The sequence below is a fragment of the Typopeltis vanoorti genome, chromosome 1 (assembly GCF_054136105.1).
Source record: "Typopeltis vanoorti isolate ZY-2024b chromosome 1, IOZ_Tvanoo_1.0, whole genome shotgun sequence".
Lineage (NCBI taxonomy): Eukaryota > Metazoa > Arthropoda > Arachnida > Uropygi > Thelyphonidae > Typopeltis > Typopeltis vanoorti.
Genome location: NC_143549.1, coordinates 55069597 through 55093509, shown reverse-complemented (window position 1 = coordinate 55093509; position 23913 = coordinate 55069597). Strand labels below are relative to the sequence as shown.

The 23913-nt window shown below is 35.9% G+C and overlaps 1 protein-coding gene across 1 annotated transcript in view; it reads right to left on the bottom strand.

The window, feature by feature from the left end:
- Nucleotides 1-23913, bottom strand: part of LOC150109990 (telomerase-binding protein EST1A-like) — a 478068-nt gene that overhangs the window by 368444 nt on the left and 85711 nt on the right. Inside the window, exon 4 of the mRNA XM_090390470.1 lies at nt 9774-9963. Within this exon, the coding sequence (XP_090246596.1) occupies nt 9774-9963 (190 nt within the window). The remainder of the gene's footprint in view (nt 1-9773; nt 9964-23913) is intronic.

Below are 23913 nucleotides of genomic sequence, written 5' to 3'. Positions count from 1 at the left end.
ATTATCATACCTAGACAACACACCAATCATACTGTTATCATTCATTCTCCTCAACAGCTCCCTTTATGTCCATCTAAGTCATTTGTTCTAACAACCACTACCAGCTCGCTTGTTTGTCTGCTTCTCCTATCTAATGTATCAATTATCCTGCTAATTCTCCCTCCTAGAAAACACACTTCATGGAATCTCTCATTCACCACACCTCTAATAAAGAGATCTCCATACAATGCTATTCTCAAGTCATCTGTCATCTCTTTTTTCTCTAGTTTCCTTCATCCTAACCTTTTGTGCTTCATTCTTATCCACCAGACTTCTAATTTCACTATGCATATTTTTCATTTCACTTCTCATTCTGATCAACTAATTTTTTCAATGCTTGTATCATGGTAATTACACTATCTATCACTCATTTACTCATTCCAACTTTCTTTCACTTCCATAGTCCCACTTGCTTCCATTCTGTAATTTATACAATCATTTGGTACTGCAAGTACTTCTATTTCATGATTCATATGGTCATTTGCTTCCACAATTAGGCACTCTTTCATTCCATCTGCCAGTTTTGCATTTACTGATAACTCAGAGTCCAACAGAATATTGCACTTCTGACATATCCATATCCTCTCTCATCTCCTGCTCCATCTCTCCACATTCCGTATACATGTTGAATTTGTGACAGCATACCATTCTTGGAAAGTCCACAGCATTAATTACATTTGATTTTCACAATGTGTCGATCTCATTCGTACTACCATTTTGTCATCAATTACCGTAAGCATCAAAAATAGTATGTCTGTAATAAATTTAGTTTAATCCTTTATCCAAGTGTGAGCAAACAAAGTTCATCATCATCATCATCAAATTCCTGCCATGTACCCTCAAGGGGTGTACAGGATATGACAGTACTATATGAAAAAATTACATCATTACTAACTTCCTATCTACAATTTTCCTCCAAATCAGTCTGTTACTTGTCAAGACTCCAACATTATCAGATCTTATATTTCTATCGTCTAAGGCACTTTGTACCGTATCAATCCACCTATATCTTGGTCTTCCTCTGGGTCGTTTTCCTGCCAACCTGGCAGAGAACACTTGTTTTGCTAATCTTTCCTCTCCCATTCTATTTAAGTGACCATACCACCTGAGATTAGCTCTGCTAACGCATTCCTGGATGCTGACAATGTCAAGTTCTTTCCTAATATCCTCATTTTTAATATGATATTGCCATTGATGCCATCTGTTCACGCCTCTGATCTTTCTCAGGACTCTCATATCTGCGGTCTCTAGTCTTTGGTCAAGTGTTTTACTTCTGACCCAGCTCTCAGATCCATAAGTTAAAATTGGTTTGAACACTGTCTTGTATACAGCTAATTTAGTGTTCCGACTAATTTCTTTCTTATTCCATATGAATTTATTCAATTGACTTCCCACGATACCAGCTTTGTTGATTCTGTTGTCTATTTCTATATTTAGTTTACCATCTTCAGTAAAAATTGTGCCTAAGTTGCTGAAATGTTTTACTTGTTCCACAGGTTCTCCATTCACACCACAGTTGACATTTTCAATGATTCTGCCTATTTTCATTGTCTTTGTCTTTTTATTACTGACCTTCATACCATATCTATTACAACAGCTATTCAATTTAGTCAGAGAATCTTGCAAACTTGTAGCGGATTTATTTAGAAGTATAACATCATCCGCATATAGCAAAGAGCTGACATTAACATCTCCAATTTTGATATCAGGTTTAATACCACATTCCTTCATAATGTGATCCATATAGATAATGAATAACAGAGGGGATAATGTACATCCTTGTCTCACACCAGATTTAACATTAAACCATCTTCCTGTACTTCCTTCAATTCTAACTGCTGACTCACAACTTAAATAAAGACTAAGTATTGCTTGATATAATGCCCCATTGACACCATATAACTGCAGCGTATTGAATAGCTTCTCTCTTGGCACCTTGTCATATGCCTTTTCCAAATCGACAAAACTTAAATACAGATCTTTGTTATATTCCCATGCTTTCTCGACTATTTGTCGTAAAGTGCAGATCTGATCCTGACAGCCTCTATTTGGCCTGAATCCAGCTTGTTCTTCACCCATCTTTTCTTCCACAATTCTTCTCAACCGTTTCTCAAGTATACTTGCATAGATCTTGCCAGGAACACTCAGTAGGGAAATACCTCTGTAATTCTCACATTCAGTTTTATTTCCCTTTTTATATATGGGTACTATGAGAGCTCTACTCCAATCATCGGGAATTCGTCCCTCTGTCCAGGCTTTCTGAACTATGCAGTGTATCCACTGTAAGACTCTTATACCACCATACTTCAGCATTTCTGGTCGAATATCATCTACTCCTGCTGCCTTTCCACATTTCAAGCCTTTGATGGCTTTTTCGACTTCAAGTATGGATATGTATTCCTGACTGCATGCCTGGTCAGTGTTTTTTATCACTGTGCTGTCATCACTGCTTGTTTCATTTAGCAGTTTTTCAAAGTAATTACTCCATACTTCAAGGATATCTTTTTCTCCTGTTTTCATTTCACCTTTATCATCTCTAATTCCTTTTACAGCACTCTTTCCTCCATTCCTAAGCTTCTTCAACAACCTCCAGAATATTTTGCCACCTTCTTGATATTTATTTTCTATATTCTTGCCAAAGTCCTCCCATGACTTTTGTTTAGCTAGTTTTACACACTGTTTAGCTTTCTTACATTTGTCTCTGTATTCTGTAAGAGTAAAAGCTGACTTACTTGACAGGAACTTTTGATATGCTTTCTTCTTTTCCTTCACTGCCTCTTTAACTTCCTGTGTCCACCAGGGAGTTCTGATTTTTTTATCCTTGCACACAACCTCACCACATGCCTCTCTGGCAGAATCAATCAATGTTTCCTTCAGAGTTTGCCACTGAATCTCCAAGGTTTGATTCCCGTTCTCAAACACTTTCATTTTCTTTTCAATAATATTTCTGTATTTTAGTCTACAGTTCACATCTGAGAGCTGCTCAACTTTTATTCGCTTTAAAACTTTCTTACATGTTATTCTTTTCAATATGAAATTCAATTTTATCCTGCTCAAGACTAAATAGTGATCACTTCCAATTTCAAATCCTCTGTACACTCTGGTGTCCTGCACCAGGGAGAAAACATCACTATCAACAATAACATAGTCAATGAGACTTTTCTTATTCCTAGCCTCTTCTCTCCATGTGAATTTGTGCACATTTTTATGTTGGAACATGGTGTTAGTAATAACCAGTCCATGTCCTGAGCAGAAATCCAACAGATATTTGCCATTATTATTAGCTTTGCTCTTTTCTCCAAATTTTCCCAAAATATTTTTGTATGTCTCACAATCATTTCCTACTCTGCTGTTTAGATCCCCAACAAGGACCAACTTTTCCTTTTTCATTGTGTCAGTTGCTTTTTCTAAAGCCTCAAAAAATTCCTCCACTTCTACCTTAGTAGAACCTTCTGTGGGACCATAGGCACAAATAAGTCTCATTGTCCAGTTCCCCATTCTTATATTTGCCCAAATTACTCTACTTGAGACTGACTGCCATTCAAGAAGATTAGCCTCGTATTTTGTGTTGAATACTATGGCTACTCCTTCTTTTCCTTGATTGTCATTGCCTGAATATAACATTTTGTATTTATTGCTCAGAAAGATCTCACCAGTTTTGGTCTTTTTTGTTTCAGTCACCCCTATTATGTCGATCTGGTACTTATCTAATTCCTCAGCTAGCTCCATTTCTTTGCCATTCAGGCTTCTTACATTGATAGTACCGATCTTTAACTCTGGTGATGTTGAGTTGGGGTTTGTTTTCAGATTTGTTCCAGTAGCCGACTTTTCGCTGTTCGCCCTGGTTCCCTGGCGAAAACAACGGGGGCCTTGTTTAACCGGACGACGCCCCAGCCGGCATGAAATTTTGTCATGTTGTACCATCATTTTTTTTTATTTTGGTTTAACCAATAAGAATACAATTTGGTCGGCTAAATCCCAAATTGCCAGCCCATCCTCGTTCGTTCAGTATCAAAGTAGATACCCAACAGGGTGCACCACGAGAAGGTGAGGATTGGACATTAGGTCAGAAGCCCTGGTCGGTTCTCCGCATTCCTTTAAAGGCTATGTGGAGGTCTCCTCTCAGTTATACAGCTTTGACCCTTAAGCACCCCGCAAAGTTTGCGCCTGAAAATATCTTCAGGACTGAATATGGTGTTGTACTACCTTACTCGGGTAAGGTATTACAACACTGGGCAACTCGTAGCAAAGGTAGACCAAGCTAACAACACTCCTATCCCAGTATCTCCCATAATGCAAAACACACTGTGGGCCTGGCTCCCACTGAAGAGACCTCAATAAAGGTCGAAACTAGTCTGGGTAGTGGCCAATCCCTTAATGCATAACATTATACATATCCACAAGGAGATGTGTTTTGCATTATGGAAGATACTGGGATAGGAGTGTTGTTAGCTTGGTCCACCTTTGCTACGAGTTGCTCAGTGTTGTACTACCTTACCCCAGTAAGGTAGTACAACTGAAGATATTTTCAGGCGCAAACTTTGTTTGCTCACACTTGGATAAAGGATTAAACTAAATTTATTATAGTCTAACCAAGTGATAAATAAACTTTCAATAGTATGTCTGTTTCAAACACACAAATCTCCACAATCACTCAGTTATGTCAAGTTATGAAAAATAAGCAAAACACAAATCCAAATCACTACTTTATTACAAAAATAAAACTCAATTTCAATGGCCTTTCCACTTACTTCCCTTAGTGGATTAGAAGAAAAGAGAGTATAATGTAGAAACAAATATTTAAGTGACTCATGGGGTTTATAGGATATATGCAAAAGAAAATTTTCAATACAGGATAGAATTTAGAGTGATCATCAAAAAGTTGTATAAGAGTGAAGTTTATGCTTGGCAAGTGGTGAATGACTGGAAGGGTGTCAAAGGCAATTATCAGTGCATGAGTTTAAGAGGTATGACAGACACTGTGTGAGCCTTAAGACTCACATGGAGATGCTTGTGCCATAATAATATTGCAAGTCTTGCAATCATAGTTGCAATTATGCAACTATGATTGCATAACTGCAATTTCAATTATGAACGATTATTCAAAAGATCTGTGAAGCTCTTTCACGTGGATCAAATGATAATGAAAAAGTACCATCTTTATCTCTCAGTTTTGAAAGACTGTAATATTCAGTTTAATGTGAACATTCCTAAATGCTATTGCATTTTTCATAATTGTGTGCTTTCTGTTGACTTTGGACCTCACTTGAAACTAATTAATTCTACTATCTCTGTTAACTGAACACTGCACATTTTGTCACCAGGTGTTGAAGTGCTTAAATATATATGAAATATTTATTATTATTATTATTCATACAGGTACTCAGAGCCTCTGTAGCTCAGTCAGTATAGACGAAACCCTTTGGTCGGAAAGACTTGGGTTTGATTCCCATCAGTGATGCGAGGAACCTTTATCTAGTCTTGACTAAAGGTGAGTTAGCCAGTTTCATACGGAGATATTTTCATATGGGTTTTTTTCATCCAGAAACTCAGGTTTTTCATGCCCCAGAACAGGCAAACCAGCCCACCAAACACACATGGATTACAGTCATGAATATGTCCCAGCCATTTGCCGGTCCCGAGCTCGGATAAAATAAGGGGAGGGGGGTTGGGGAAAGCAATGGTGAACTACCCTGTAAAAACTCACTAGGAATACTTTGTGGGCAAAGCCTACAAAGTTACCTATGGTCAGAAACGACTAAAAGGGAAAATCAGTCATACAGGAACTCCATGGAGTCAAAAGACTCATCATCATGCTGGTCCCGAGCCCGGAATAAATAGGGGGTTGGGGAAAGCAATGGTAAACTACCCTGTAAAAATCTCACCAGGAATACTTTGTGGGCAAAGCCTACAAAGTCGCCTATGGTCGGAAACGGCTAAAAGGGAAAATCAGTCATACAGGAACTCCATGGAGTCAAAAGACTCATCATGGGAACCCACACTATCCATTAACATGATACCTATCATACATCTCCTTAAACTTTATTCACTGTTGGAGCACTCGCACCACCTCTGGCAATCCATTCCGTTCATTAACCACTCTCCAAGTAAAGAACCTAGTCTGTACACTCTTGCTTACCAAACTCTTAGATAACTTCCAAGTGTGATCCCTTGTTTTCTTCCTACTTCCCATACTGAAATATTTCTTTTGTATCAATCTTATAGAATTCCTTCAGTAACTTATAAGTTTCTATCATACACCCTCTCCTCCACACTTGTCAGCTAAACTCTGCAATCCACACATCTTCAATCTATCCTCATAGGAAACATTCCACAGACCTGTCATCAGCTTGGTCACTCATCTCTGAATCTGCTTCACCATCTCCTGGCCCCATAGAAATGCAGATGACCAAATCTGTGCACAGTAGACCTCATGTGGCCAAATCATAACTTATAAAGAGGGATAATAACCTTCCAATCTTTACATATCAGCGCGTCTCAACATCCAAGTAATCTTCTGAGTTATTCTGCCAACTCTTGCAATATGTCCTATGAATTTCAAATCTCTATCTACCATCACCCCCAGATCCTTAGCCTCATTAATTTCCTGTAATCTAGAACCATCAATATGATACAAAGTATGTAATCCTTTCATCCCAAAGTGCATTACCTTACATATTACAACATTAAATTGACAACCATTGTCCTTTGCCCACACTGCCAATTTATTTTAATTTTTCGTGTCACATTCTGTGAAATAACTTTGCAAAGTCCAACAATATCATAGCTTAGCCATTTCCTTTATCCAGTTCCACTGTTACCTTATTTATTTTATTTATCGTATGGCAATCTACATACAGTTATAAAAATACATGTGCATAAATTAGTACAAATATGTAAAAGGTAAATAAAAATGTAAATCGCAAACAATTACAGTAAACCATAGACAGTTGCCCTTTCGGCAGACAAAACACATAAGTTAAGGCCAAGTTCTCTGATCCAGTCTATAACAGGCAGTGTCGCCTCCAGGAAGTTGCTTCTTTGGCTTGTATATGTGCGAAGACTGCATTCAGTGGAAATATGATGGATTGATTGATTCAGGTGTCCACAGTCACACTCCGGTGAGGGGAATCCCCCCCCCCCCCGTACATAAAGCTTGCACATTTTCCATAGCCAGTACAAATCCTTTTCAGTGTTATCCATGTCTTTCGGCTTAATTCCATACCTGGGATGTTAAGGCAGTGCCTATCGAACCAAATTTCGAGTTGGGCATTAGTATTTATGCTCCACACTCGTTTCCATTGATCACTGGTATTATAGTTAGATATTTTCAGATGTTTAGCTTCACTAAGAGGGGAGCTTTCTTGATTTCAATCTGTTAAGCTGTAGTTCTGATATATTGTTATGTATAAGCAATTCAGTATTTCTGAGTAGTTTGTCATATTCTCGTAACAGAGCATCACATCTTCGTAGATTTGGTGGTATTATGTTGCCCAGCATTGGAAACCAATACACAGGAGTTGTTTTTATGGTTTCAGATATAAGCCGCATTGTGGTGTTAAGCTGACAGTCAATTAGTTTGGTATGGCAGCTATTGAGCCAGACTGTAACACAGTACTCTGCCACCGAATAAACCAAACTGAGTAGAGATATTCATAACGTATTTGCTGCTGCACCCCCAGGACATGCCACATTCTGGATGTTATTTCTAATTCTTATTTTTCTAGCCTTCTTCTTCATAGCTGCTGTATATCTCAAGTCTTGTAAATTACTGGTAATTTTTGTTTGAAATAATGGGAAAGAAGATGAAGCTATTTGGGTAGATGACTTTGACACTGCACACAAGGAAACTGTTCTCGATGCCTAAAGTAGCGATAGCGAGTAGTAGCTACTTGGTAAGTCACACCAATTGCAGTTTTTTTCTGAAAACTTTAGTTTCCAAAAATCCCCACATATATTTCGCACCATGATTTTTTAGCTTTAATTTTGGGAAAAAAGTGCGAGTTATATTCGAGTAAATACAGTACATTTTTTTTTTAGCTTTCTAATTCTTAAGTATAGATCATTGGATTTATAAAACACACAAAAGAGAGCAATATAACAAATACAAGTAGCAGAAAGCAACAAGAAAACACTGATATTGCATCTGGATCAAATGAAATTGATAAGGGTGTGATGTCTGACATCTCTAGAGAACCAATTAGGAAGAAGATGAAAAATTCTCGTTAAGTATAATATGAATTACTTGAAATGTGGATTTTCATGGACGAGAAATGAAGAGGAACCTATTCCAAATTTTGTTCTATTAAAAATATATCATATTTTTTGTTTACATGAACATATAAATTCAAATAAAATAGACATTTACAATGAAATATACTTTATTTATTTATTTATTATTTGATAAGGGGGCTTGGTAATAATGAAAATTTAAGAAGAGGTACGCAAATATCTGAAGTTTGAGAACCACTGTTATAGAGTATGATCGAGTGTAACTCCTAGATACTTAGGGTATTTATTATAGTGTAGGACTGAATTTCTGAATGGGATATTCAACTCGTCGTGTGCCAATTTATTATTGAGATGGAAAGTTGACACTTCAGTTTTACTTTAGCTTGGTTGTAGTCTCCATTTTTTAAAGTAAATAAGCAGGGAGGCAAGGTCATTTGTGAAGATTTCCTCCACCATCTTAGTTCTCTATTTCTGGTGGCTAGCACTATGTCATCCACATAGCAAAATTTTCTAGATACTGTATCTGGCATATCAGCTATATATAAACTAAATAAGAGAGGGGGCCAATACTGAGCCTTGTGGAAGACCATTGTTAAGTTTCTTCTGGTTGCTAATTTTTTCTCCAAGGACAACACGGAAATATCTATTGCTAAGCATATTATTAACAAGTTGTATTGTTCTTCGGCACGGTAGTACTTTCATTAATTTATACAGCATGCCCTCTCTCTCCAATTTCGTATGCAAGTTAGATCAAGAAAGACTGCAGAAGTTTTTAGATTTCGTTGAAAGCCTGCTTCTATGTATGATGTCAGCATCAAAACCTGGTCACAACAACTACGATTAGGCCTAAAACCTCCCTGTTCAAACGGAATGTGTTCAAGGATGGTGTTGTTTATGCGGTTATACAACAGTCTTTCCTTATTATAAAATAATCTTATCTTATTATAAAATATGAATAAATTACTGTGGCAGGATCTCCCTTTTTCAAAGCCATGCTGCTCCCTATAGAGTATCATATTCCTATCTACCAGGAATACATAATATGCATATGTATATGAAGAAGTGACAGGGATAATCTTGTAACAATCAGAATTAATTATGCATGGTTCTATCCACTTTCTTATTTTCCTATTATTGATTTTGTTCTAATAATATCTTTGATAATAAACAAAAAATATAAGCAAAGATAAGCTAATAAATAAACAGCACCATATTATACACGGTCATCTATGTTTTAATATATGTTGTGTTCTTATCAATAATTACTAAACATATCTTTAGAATCTTTAGAATCATATATATAATGTTTTTTTGTTTTAGTTAAAAAAATTAAACAATATTTTTGATAAGAATGGTTTAACATTAGGATGAAAGAAAGAAAGTCAAATAATTAGTTTAATACCTTTATTAAAATAACTTTTAAAAGTTATTTTAATAAAGTAGTCTAACATGTTTTTAAAACAAGTAAATTTAATGTAATCAATTAACTGATACATAACTACCTCATCAACAAGACTGATGATATTCTTATTCATATCTTCCTTTACATATGGATATTCTTCTGCCCTTTTCCTAAGTGCTTCGATTACCTGATAGAATGCTGTTTTCCACAGCAACTGCTCTAAGTTGTGCTCGGCACAGTAACGTGGATCTGCTAATATGATATTCTCACAGCGATGCTGCATTTTTGACCTAAAACACCATGAGTGAATTATTTTTGATATTTTATACATTTTAGAATTTCTAAAGATGCAGATGGAGAAAATCAATAAGCACAAAAATTATAAAATAGTAGTGAAACTGCAGAATCACCATGGAAACAAACAAAACTGACCATATTTAACATGAAACTAGGCAGGAGGAACTTAAATACATTAATAGAAATTTTGTCAACTGAAAATTCTGTACCTTACCTGAATAGTGCAGTCAATACAAAGCTAGACGTTCTTATCCCATGACTTACAATGCCTGCTCACAGCTGACAGAGACATAATAAAAACAATCATGTAAACAAAGTATCTGGCTCACCAGCTGAACAAACCAAGAAAATGGCCCAAAGATATACAATCTGGAATTTTAACCCATGTCATTCTTTTTGAATTTAGTATTTTTCTATGACTTACTTAGTCTTTTGGCTAGAAAGTTTCAGATCTCAATTCAAATGAGAAGGGCCAAAAAAAGAATGAAGTGGAATGGCAGTTATATATACGTAGATCTTATAAATCAGGCACATTTCATACTCAACTCCAGAACAGTTTTTTCCCTCACTTTACTGTTGATCATCAATTCCTCCAGTTAGAATAGCAGAGGCTGTTTTTGTTTTGAACAATCAAAGCAACTAAGGCTTACTAGTCCAGTTTATCATGTCTGTTATTTGTGTTTTTCTGGCTAGTGTTTGTTTTGAAGGTTGAAAAACTATCACCTCATATGAGACCAGCTGACTCATCCTTCTGTTGAAAAATTCTTATAAAGGTTCTTCAAGTTCCAAAACAGGATTCAAACTCAGATCTTTCAACCAAAGGAAACAAAATAAGCTATGACGCTTGACAGTAGAGGCTAAACAAGTTGCTCACAGAAATAAGCTGATATTTCTATTTTTGCAGCTCAAGATAATTATTCCCAGGATCAATCATCTTACAAGAAATCATAGGAATTTTGTGCAGCTGCCTTTTCCCAGTTAAACAATGAAAATAGTAAAGAGAAACAAAACTCAATAAGAAAAATCTTTTATATTCTATATAAAATGTACAATAGTTAAAACAAAATTAAAAATCAAGCACACATACAAACAAAAGAATGCTTTCAGAAAGTGATGTCTAGCGGATCTAGTCGCCAGGCTTAAAGTAGTATTTTTAAGGATAATACAAAGTAGATGATATAATAATTAAAATAATTTAATTAACACTTCCAATATCTCACCAAAGTCAAACTTATATTATCAGGGAACAATATATAAATAGATACATGCACATCAATACCACACTGAAACTGAAGCAGATCAACAAAGGTGAATCTAAAATGAACGTGATTGGGTGTTCTTGTCCACTTGGCTGATGGTATGAGAATGAGCATTTCTCAGATTTGAGATTTTATTAAGGTTCAGATACTGTTTAAAGTATTCCAGGGAGCTTATAACAGCTAACACCCTGTAGCTGTAAGCTGCCCTACCATGGCCAAACAGGTGAGACAACCAACATCAGAATCTCTAAGCATAAGAACTACATCTGTTACCACAATAATGACCACTAAGGACTCACAGACTAGACTATGTTTTGGGTACCTACCATAAGATATCAGAAGAAGGTAGCCTTATTCACTATAGAAAAATATAAATACAAGAAACCATTCCTAAAATCTGCCTTCTGCTTTAGAAAATATTTAAACCTCAACAAATCTGAATGCCTGAAGCTGTGAAATGCTCATCCTCAATATATAACAATTTGCTCCAATGAGCAGGCACTGAAGAAGGAATATGAAATTATTAGTCAAATATTTATAAAAAATGACAAAAAAAAAAAAGTTCATAAGATCCTCCACAGCAATACCATTAAAAGCAAGAAAGATTACAAGAATACCATGGCCATACCACTATTAGGGAAACATCAGAAAAAATAGAACACTACATAAATACAACATTAAGACAATCTTCAAACCTCCAGCAAAATTAAAAAAAGAATACTCAGCTCATTCAAAGATCCTCTTCCCTAACTGGCCCATCCAGTGGTTTACAAAATTCAGTACACCTGCAACCTACCCTACATAGGGGAAACAGGGCACATCATCCCAATAAGAAAAGACAAACACCACATTAAATTCCTCCACTATGGTAAAACAGACCTATCAGACCATGCACTTCAAAACATGTCACAGAATCAACTGGAAAGGCACTAAGTCCTTTCCAGAATCTGGAGAACTTATCTGCAACCTATATATCATCCAGAACCCCAACACAAGAAAACCTTAATGTAAGTGGACTTGCTTTGCTCCACCTTTAAGCACTTTGAAAGAATTCTCATTAAAAGAATTTCACCACTGATCGAAAGAGCACTCTCGATTGAACAAAATGGCTTCAGGCTGGAAAGAAGTTGTTGTGATCTGGATCACAACAACTTCTGCTTCAATCTGTGATCAGATTGAAGCAAGCTTCCAAAAGAAACTTAAATTCTGAGTCACTTTCATTGACCTAACATCAGCTTATGACATGGTCTGGATCAGGGGCTTCCTCCTAAAACTAGGCAATATTATAAGGTGCAAAAAAACTTTCCAGCTTTTCAAATCCATTCTCTTTAACAGAAAGATCCAGGTCTATATTGGTGGAAAAAAGATTCCTCCACAATGGTCTCCCACAGGGCTCTGTATTAGCAAACAGGTAGAGCATCAAGAACAGATGAAATAAAAATAGCAAATGTCAAGAGAGGAGGAAATATTCTTTATAAAGATCTAGCAACAAGGTTTATGTAGTTACTAAATGAAGAAAGAATACCTGAGGAATGGAAATCATTTAAATCATCAGTTTAGAGAGTGTGTGTGTACTGACTATACAGACAGATGTCTCCTGTCCCACCTCTATAAAATATTCACCATACGATGAGGTGGTGAGGCTGAGCAATCTAAGGTGCTGATTTTAGGCACTAGTCTCAATGAGGTGTGGGTTCAAATCCCACCACTGTCAAATGTTTGAGCAAGCAGTCATGGCAGAGTGGTTAAGGCAATGGACTCTAAATCCACTGGAGAAAGCTCCCTGAACAGGTTCGAATCTTGTCGACTGCATGTAACATTTTTTTTGCCATCCTGGTTGGCTGAGTGGTAAGCGTATCTGCTCTCCAGCCAAAAGTCTGTGAGTTCGAATCCCACTGTGGGCATGGATGTTTGTGATTGGCTGTGGGGTGGGGAGTAGACGGTATAGATGATGCAATTCAGTGTAGCTAGTATAGATGGAGCTATATAGTAGGTGCCCTCCCTCGATTAGTCTTTGAACACCTTGAAGGGGTCATGTAATAATAATAATAAATAGAATCAAAAACACCATGTGAAAATAGCAGCAAAAAGCAAGCAGAATTTAAGAAAGGATTCTCCACATACAATAAACCAGCTCAATTTCAATGAAAGCATATGACACAGTAGAACATAATGCAGTTTATCAGGCACTAAAAGATCAAGGCACTGAACAACCACACGAGCGAGGTCTGGAAAGTCTGATAAACACCTAGAACAAAAACGATATTAAAGCAATTGATATAACCACAAGAAAGATCATATCTTAAAACCCTTTACCCCCCCCCCCCCCATGTTTCATCAAATTGTAATAATTTGTTATTTTTCTTTTAGGATATATAAGAAGGCATAAAATTAATTTTTGTTCTAGGTATTTATCAACACTTTCCAGACATCTCTGCCACCCCCCTCATATATCAGGTTCATGCAAAACATATATACAGGCAGTAAAATCCAAATGACTTTTAAAATAATAATAATAATAAATAAATAAATTTTTGGTCACAAAACTTTATTACAAAATGACAACACTAGAGATTGGGGTAGATATGATCTACCCCAATCTCTTTACAGCAACTATAGAAAACACAAGCCTGGATGGAGGTTTAAATACAGATGAAGAGAATCCTAAAATACTCTTGTTTCATAAGATATCAGAGCCACTTTATCAGAAACCAACTGAACTAGAAATAATGTTGAATGAAATATATTTGCACTTTAGGATGACAGGATTAGAAACACCCTAATAAAACAAAGTGGATGAAAAACAAATACAAGTCATGATCACCAAATCAAACTGCAAAATAAAGTTACAGAGTGGAGAACTGCATTTACTTACGATAAACGATCATAATAGACAATGATTATTATTATTAATACCACATGCCTGCAACGATATATCATATAAAATAAATAGATGCCAAAAAAGGCTGCTTGGAAAACTTTTAACCAGATGAAAGATACCATCACAAACCAAAAAATATACAGGGTATTTCAAAAGAGTGTATACAACTTTGCAGAACATAGACTAACTCTGAAGACATACAAAAGCTGAGCTAGTGTGTCATAATGTAGTGAAACATCAATTTTTGGTCACAAAACTTTATTACAAAATGACAACACGATGGTATGATACATCACACCATCTGAAAATGGTGACTTTCGATGGTGCAAAGCAAGCACATTGTATGTTTTAGTTTGAGAAAATGAAATCTGCAACACAAGTTCAGAGGAATTTCCACGCAATATGGCAAAGAATCCCCTAGTAGGTGTAGGATCTACATGTGGCACAAGAATTTTGTGGAAGCAGGTTGTTCTGTGTATCATCCAAGGTCAGTGGGAAGGCCATGTGCTGCCAATGTAGTTGTGAAAGAAGTTTGGGAAACTTTCCAGAGAAGCCCTGGAAAGTCAACCAAATCAGAACTGCATGACTTTGCTCTATTGTATAGCAAAACCTGTGGAGTTTCTATAATTAAACATTCACACATGTGCCACAGTAAAAAATAATATGTATTTTACAAAGATTTCATCAACAGGCATCTCATCAAATTGGAATTCCACATGTGTGGCTTGTTTCAGAACAGCGTCTACATTTAAGGCCCTATAAATTTACCCTCATACAACATTTGAAGAAAGATGATAAGAAGATATACACCTAATTTCTGTACAGAAATGATCAGTAGGATAGAACAAAATTAGGACTTTTTGGACATGATCATTTTCAGTGACGAGTACACTTTTCACATAAATGGGCAAGTGACCACTCACAACTGCAGAATTTGGGGAAGAGAAAATCCACGTGGCATCACAGAACATATTCACAGCACTCCAAAGGCTATCACTTTTTTGCACCATAAGCAAGAAAAAAGTATACGAACCTTTCTTTTTTTGGAGTCTATGATTACTGGTGGTGTGTATCTGGACATGCTACAAGGGTACCTAATACCACAATTAGATGATTAATACGACGGACACATTTCCAGCAAGCTGGAAATGTGTCCGTCTAATGAAGAGCCCTCTTTATCTGACAGAAGTAAAGTTGTATCTCGACACCCATTTTCCAGGCAGATGAACTGATAGGGGGGGCTGGTATATGGCCATGTGTCCCCCTCCCAACCTTATATCATTCGATTTTTACTTCTGGGGTTTTGTGAAAGATCAAGTGTTTGTACCATCACTACCAGCCAACTTGGATGAGCTGCATTTCAGAATTACTGCCACCATTGCTGAAGTTATGCCAGATATGCTCTGACACATGTGGAAGGAAATTAATTACAGATGAGACGTCTGCAAAATTACTGGAGGTAGTCATATCGAACTTTAACTGTCTGTGTTGAAACTTCAAGTGTTATGCTATATTTGAATGGTAATAAAAATTGTTCATTTATCGCTATTTGCCTTCTATTGTCATTCAAAGTTGTATACTCCCCATTTTGAAACACCCAGTATATTCGGGAATAGGATCAAACTTTTTATAACAATAGTAGTCTACCACCAATGCCCTATGACAGCAGGGCATGGAGGAAAAAAAGTGTAATACAAGCAAGAAAGTCATATAAGACACAATGAAATAAAGAAAAAAATCTGAAAGATGTGGTAGATGCTATATACAACAACAACAAAAAAAAAGTGGGCAGGACACGTATAGTTCGCCCACCATTTCTAGATCCCTTCTTGGCTTTGTGCCAAGAATAGTCGATTCATGCTGAAGGGGAGAAATAAATGAAGGATGTACGAATTGGTCGCCAACATGCGAAATCACGTGCTTTCTTGTCTGTCGCTGTACTAGCTTGATTTTTGTTGTTCTCTTTTTGCATTATTTTTTTATTATTAATTTGTATGATGGATCCGGTACAGTCAACAAGTTCTGTTGTTAAACGTTTCAGTAGCTCTTGCAAAAGAATATTGAATAATGTGCTGACATTCTGCGAAAAAGAATCGTCAGAAGGCCGTCTTCTTGTTCCCCTTTCTCAAGTCATAAAACGTGCAAGTGCAATTGCGGGCATATTGGGGGTCCACTGTTAAAAGAATTCGTAGGGAATCAAAAGGTGAAGGTAAGCCAAAATTTAAATCTCCTAAAAAAAAAAAAAAAAGTGCCAGAGAAAGAAAACCATCGAAACCGTAGCTTTGAATGATTTTGATGTAGACGTTATAAGAAGAGCTATTCACGAATTTTACGTATTCGAGAAAAGAGTGCCAACTATTCTGAACTTGATTCCTGTGCTTAAAGAAAAAATTAATTTTCCTTGGAAAAGAGAAACTTTAAGGAAAATACTTCATGAAATCGGATTTTGTTTTAAAAAGTCCCAGAATAAAAGGAAACTTATCATGGAGCGAAGTGACATTGTTTTATGTAGAACGCAGTATTTGCACGTATTAACACTCTACGTACATTTTTCCAACTGTTATACAAGCAAAATAGTTACACTTTAAAAACAACAATGTTCGTAAAAGAAAAGCTAAATTTTCCGACCTGTAATAATAAACAAACTCAGTTTGTTTATTATTACATCCCAGAAGACAGACTGATTACCCTATTATCGGAATGGATTCTCCTTTTTCTGACATGCGCAGTAGTTTCGAGGGACCTCAAATCGGTGGGTGAACTATAGCACATATGAAAGACAATAGATGGGCATTGTGAAAAACAGAATGTCATCCCAGACACACAAAAAGAAAACCTGGTATATTGAAGGAGATCCTATATTAAAGTCAATAGGAGGGAAATTAGCTCAGGTATCTTTTTGACCTGCAGTCATGGGAAAACAAAGACTGAAAACACAAGTCCACCATGAAATCATGAAATTCTGTAAATGCATATTACTGTTTTAACTTGTATTAACAAAATGTTAATGGAATGAATCCAATGTCAAACTAACAGTTCATATTACTCACCTAAATAAAAAATTTGAATTTCTTAGCTTTTGAATTTCTTAATGAAATGGATGAATTTCCATGGAGTGCACAGGAAACTATAGTACAATTTTTACTTTCTTTGTAACTCTTTCAATAACTTGAATGACAATAACTTTTCTTTTTCAAAATCAGATGTGCTGATTATGAAAATAATAATCAAATATGTGTAAGATTACATTCTTTTTATTCTTATTATGTATTCAAAATATAAAATGTAGTGCAGGTGAAATGAGCATGCCTGACACCAATTAAGAAGGGAGCCAGCACCTCTTCCATTGTAGGTTACAGCAGTAAAGTGGTTTCATACAGATTACTTAGATAATTCAAGGGAATAAACCATAGTATTGCATAATGAAGCTTTCCTCAAGACTCATGAATAATCATGTTAGCAATTAATCTGCCAGATCATTCCTGGAGGGAATCCAAGTACAGAAGACTTTGTACTCCATGTGGGAGACATGGTCATGAATCTTTCACTCTAGCACTGCATGCCTTGCTCTTTATTGTATAGCAAGACCTGTGGAGTTTTCATAATTAAACATTCACACATGTGCCACAGTAAAAAAATAATATATGTATATTACAGCTATTTCATTTTATGTATTGTAAGGTCTCATCGATGAGAGTGAAGAACAACGGTAAGGAATTTGAATAATAAAACAGTACAGTGCACGTGCCAAATTTGAATCCCTCTGTACAAGTAGTAATTATTATTTCAGCCCAATAGTTTTAACTATTGGGCTGAAATAATAATTATTATAATATAATCTGTTTAAGACAATTGGATATAACAATTTTCCAAACTTCTGGGATAGTAAGGCAGTCATTACAATCAAGGTTTGGTGTTGAGAGTTTATTTTTCACTTGGTTAGACTATAATAAGTTTAGTTTAATCCTTTATCCAAGTGTGAGCAAACAAAGTTTGCACCTGAACGTATCATCAGGACTGGGGCAAGGCAGTACAACACCAGGCAACTTGTTGCAAAGGTGGAGAAAGCTCTCTCATCACTCCTATCTCACTGTCTCCCATAATGCAAAGCACATCTTGCGGATATGTACAATGCCATGCATTAGGGCAAGGGCCACTACCCATACTGGTTTCGATCTTTATTGAGGTCTCGTCAGTGGGGGGCCAGGCCCAGTAGTGGAGACACAAATGCAGAACCAATGAGAGGTCATCCTAACCTACAGGAGTTGCCAAAGGGTGTACAACCTTATTATTAAATTAATAGGGGAGACACTGAGATAGGAGTGATGAGAGAGCTTTCTGCACCTTTGCAACGAGTTGCCCAGTGTTGTACTGCCTTGCCCCGGTCCTGAAGATACTTTCAGGCACAAACTTTGTTTGCTCACACTTGGATAAAGGATTAAACTAAACTTATTATAAGTTGTAAAAGAGGTAAACCGTGAGTAGACATATCGGTACACAATAAATAACTGAAAAAACTCACGTAGAAAGATTATTTATTAGTATAATTTTCGCCTGTGTGTCACAGGCATCTTCAGTACATTAAGCTCAAAATTAAACACTAACTGACAATTCCTAAGTAGCTGGTGTAAGATAACTAAAAAGGTCAATAACTTTCCTAAAAAAAAAAAAAAATTAATACAGTAAAAAGTTAGGAAAGATTAGCTGATTTGTAAAGTACTATCTCCCATAAAGGGGACAGACGTAAGCCGTCGGATCTGTTTAAGTTAGGAGAATGAAGTAGAGTTTCACATGTTTCTTTATAGAGGCGTTCCATGAGAAACTGACTTTTGTGAAGAACTCTTATCTTTCTCCAATGAACTCTGTGTCTAGTGAAGATGGCATGTTCAGAAAGTCCAGACTTTTAGTGTTTAAAGTATTCAATATAAGATTGGTGTTCTTCTAGCCGAATAGAGGCAGATCTTCCCGTTTGTCTGAAATAAGATAATCCACAAGAGCACGGAATCTGGTAGACACCTGGATGATTAAGATGTGGAAGCTTGTCCTTAGGAGAAGTGAGAAAGGTGGAGATTTTTCTAAACGGTCGAAAGGCAACAAAAATATTCAGTGGTTTTAAAACTTTTGCTATACGTTCACTGATGCCTTGTACATAAGGGATAGTAATGCGCGTTATTTCCTCTGTGTTTGAAGAGGAAGACATATTAAAACTGCTCAAAGTTCTTTTAATGAAGCAATTCTTATAACCATTAGATAGAAAGGAAGAACTTTCTGAACATGCCATCTTCACTAGACACAGAGTTCATTGGAGAAAGACAAGAGTTCTTCACAAAAGTCAGTTTCTCATAGAACGCCTTTATAAAGAAACATGTGAAACTACTTCATTCTCCTAACTTACACAGATCCGACGGCGTACGTCTATCCCCTTTATGGGAGATAGTACTTTACAAATCAGCTAATCTTTCCTAACTTTTTATTGTATTAATTACTTTTTTTTTTTTTTAGGAAAGTTATTGACCTTTTTAGTTATCTTACGCCAGCTACTTAGGAATTGTCAGTTAGTGTTTAATTTTGAGCTTAATGTACTGAAGATGCCTGTGACGCACAGGCAAAAATTATACTAATAAATAATCTTTCTACGTGAGTTTTTTCCGTTATTTATTGTGTACCGATAAACTTATTATAGTCTAACCAAGTGAAAAATAAACTCTCAACATATTTCTCTAAATTCGGAGTAATTTAATAATAAGGTTGTACACCCTTTGGCAATTCCTATAGTAGTGGAGACACAAAGGCAGAAGCAATGAGACTCCACTACTGGGCCTGGCTCCCACTGACGAGACCTCAATAAAGGTCGAATCCGGTATGGGTAGTGGCCCTTGCCCTAATGCATGGCATTACACATATCCGCAAGGAGATGTGCTTTGCATTATGGGAGACACTGAGATAGGAGTGATGAGAGAGCTTTCTCCACCTTTGCAATGAGTTGGCCGGTATTGTACTGCCTTGCCCCAGTCCTGAAGATACTTTCAGACGCAAACTTTGTTTGCTCATACTTGGATAAAGGATTAAACTGAACTTATTATAAAAGTTTGGTGTATGAAGTAGAGCTTCAGTATTTTCTTTGAATAGCCTTTTATATCTGTACATAGATATGTGTAAAAGCGTGTATTTTCTCATTACATCATATAATTTGTATTTTCAATTCCATGCTGTGCCAGGAAAATTTGTGTGGTTTTATGAGCAGGTCATGGTCTTGATATAGGAAGATCAGTGATCTTCCTATTTGCCCATAATATAACAGACTGCATGAATACTGGACTTGGTATACTCCAGGTTGTATCACTATTAAGAGATTGTCTTTTGGAGAAGGTAACAGATTATGAATTTGGTTAATGAGTTTGAAAGTAGCAATCATCATCATCAATTTCCTGATACATACCTTCAAGAGGTCTTCAGACTGCCATAACAGCACTAGATGATTAAGATTACATTATTAATAATCTCCTACCAAATCCCTCCAAATTAGTCCATTACTTGTCAGCACTCCAATATTGCCATATCTAACATTTTTTTCTTCTAAGGCACTTCTAAATAAATCAATCCACCTATACAATGGTCTTCCTCTGGATCTTTTTCTTACCATCATGGAATCAAACACCTGTTTTGGTAACTTCTCCTCTCCCATTCTATTTAAGTGACCTTATCATCTTAGATTAGCCCTGTTCATATATTCTTGAATGCAAACAATGTCAACTTACTTCCTAATATCGTTGTCATGGTCAACAATATTGCAGAAAGAGACATCATCCTGATGGATGAACAACTACAAACTGCACACCGTTTGATAAAAACCAGATATATTTTCTTTTGTTGGTCATAAGTGACTACAAGAATAAGTACCCCAAATGCAAGAAAGCAATGCCACTCTAAAATCTCTCATGATATGTTACTATGTAACTTATCATGTTTGTTTTTACATGTTTTTCTAAGGAGATTGCACTTAGAAAAATGTCAACTTTGTCTAATAATTTTTGGATTTTTGCAATAACTTAATCATGAGCCTTTGTAAAAAATAATGTGGTGTATGATGTCATTATGTAAGACTGTTAACTCATGTCCATATATGGCAATTCCAAAAGATGCGCGAAGTATGATGTCATCATGGTTGAAGGTCAATACATGACCTTCAACCATGATGTTTTGAGTTTTGAGAGGTGTGCGCATGAGTACAACAGAAGTCTAGGCCTTTATAAGGCAAGACATAGAAAGACTGGGTCTGAGGTTTCCGAGTCTTCTACCTGGGTCTGCCGTCATGTGAGGTCCACTGTCGGTAATTGAGAGAGAAGCACCATAGGTCTTAAGGGTCTCAATCTCCTGGGTGTCCACTGGTGTGTGAGAAGTGCTTTGTCGATCATCAGAAAGAGCTACACATTGCCACCATGTTAAAGGACTCAAAGGGCATAGAATAATCAACAACTTGGACAAAGAAGAAATTTGGTGGGAAATCAAGAGAGAGCCAGCAAATGAAAGAAGGACAAAAAGGAGCACGTTCGTGTGAACAAAAGATTCATGTAAAAGGCAGTGCTGAACGAGAATTGTAGGCAATTATATATGTGATAATTACGAACAAGAATGTACATCAAGTCTGTTTGTTTATGGATATGGTGAGATAATTGTAAACTGATATTTAATTAAGCTGTTTCAGTAAGGAAATACCGTGAGTAAACATATTACTTAAATTTTATGATAATGAGTAGATTTTATAATAATGAAATTAACTCGTGTAAAATATTATTTATTAGTAGAATTTTTGCCTGAGTATCACAGGCATCTTCAGTACATGTAAAAAGGCTAATTAAACAATAACTGACAATTCCAAAGGGCACCACCTAAGTAGCTCATGTAAGATAACTAAAAAAGGTCATTAAGTTTCCTAACTTATTAAAAAAAACCATATATATATATATATTAGGGGGCTCCCCCCTAATATATATATTTTCCACCTCTTTTATTTTATTTTCCGCCCCTCTCTCTCTCACTCATACACACACTCACACACACACACATAACCAAAAAGCCACTGCAGTTCAGTCAGTAATGATAATGTCCTTTAGCTGAAAAGGATTGGGTATGAATCCTGCCCAGGATTAGTCTCATATGGAGGTGAGTGTGTTTTCCCTCCTTTAACTCGGATATCACATCCTGAAAACTACACTGAATAACACACACATCTTAATTACTTTAATAAATAAGGTATTAATATTATGTTAGTTGCTTCTTTGGTTGTAATTCTAAACAACCAACCAGCCATTCTCCCATTCCGATGGTACTATTTGAACATCAACCAAAGATAGTAGTAGTAACTACTTGGTATAATTTTTGCCCTCTAATTCCTGCATAAAAACTAAGGCAAATCACTTTTTTTTTTTTTTAACACAAGAACAGCTCATTGCATGCCCCCTCTTATCTTTTGCCTGAATGAAATCAGATGTTACAGCTACAGCTTGGATAACATCAATGTAGTTGCTGATCCAGATAGCATTATCTAATTAACACCATTATAGGAATTAATATCCATCCTATATCATCTGGCATCTACCTGACAACATTGAAGTAATCCTATATTCCATCCATCCCAAAAAAAGAAGATAAAAGTCAGCCATCAAAGTATTGTTCCCTTATCCTTCAACTCAAATTCTCTTGAAAATAATGAAGAGAGTCATCAACAGCGAACTTCTTCACTTACTTGAGGCCTACTGGCTACTCAGCTGGCAATGCAGAATGCTTAATATAACAGGTCTACTAACCATACTTCTGTAATAATAAAAGTTTTGGTGCGAAGATGGTATATTAGCAGAACACATAAAATCAGGAGTTGACAGTTTCATAGGGTCATATTAAACATGTTCAATAAGCAGAACTCAAAAGCCAATATAAAGTTAGAACATCAGGGAAAGGAATTCGGCATTGAAAAAGGAGCAAGGCAAAGAGATCTGATATCACATAAATTGTTTTTTCTACATTTGAAGAAATCTTTAGGAATGCATCATGGGAAAACTATGGAATTAACATCAGCTGAAAAAAAAATCTCAATCATATCATTTGCGAACTTCAGATGACATTTTTCTGTTAGCAAAAAATAAAGAAGCTCAGGAATGTTCAATGACCTCGACAAAGAAAACAGAAAAAAATGCTTTAAAAACTTTTTTTAAATGTTAAAAAACGGAACACTTCACAAATATTGAAATTTTCACGGAACGCCTTGGTTATTTTGTAATGTATTAATAATTCATTAATCATTAATCGATACTTAATGATTTATTAATTATTATTATTTAATTAATAATTAATTATTGATACATTACAAAATTAATAATTCCGGCATAATCATAAAGAGTATTAGTACACTTATGTATACTGTGTGACATGGTTGACAAATATAAAATTACATTTAAATCAGTTATCAATCACTGAACTAATGAAATCTTGTAGCATATTGTAGTTTCCTCAGGCCAACATCATTAAATTAATTTGTGCTGATTTTCATTGACATATCCCATTCTGATCACCAAAAATATATAATATTATAAGTACTTACGAGTGAATGCAGACTTTTTTTCTCCTGTGTGCTGGTAGCTTTCCCCTCCTTTTGTACATCCTGGAGATCGCTCTGTAGGCTGGAGGTGGATGAATCACTATCTGTTGTGTCACAAACACCTTCAATAAGAGATTTCTTAACACCAAAATTAAACAAAGTCCCTTGTCTCTTATTCATATTAAAATTTAAATCTGTAGGCCTATTA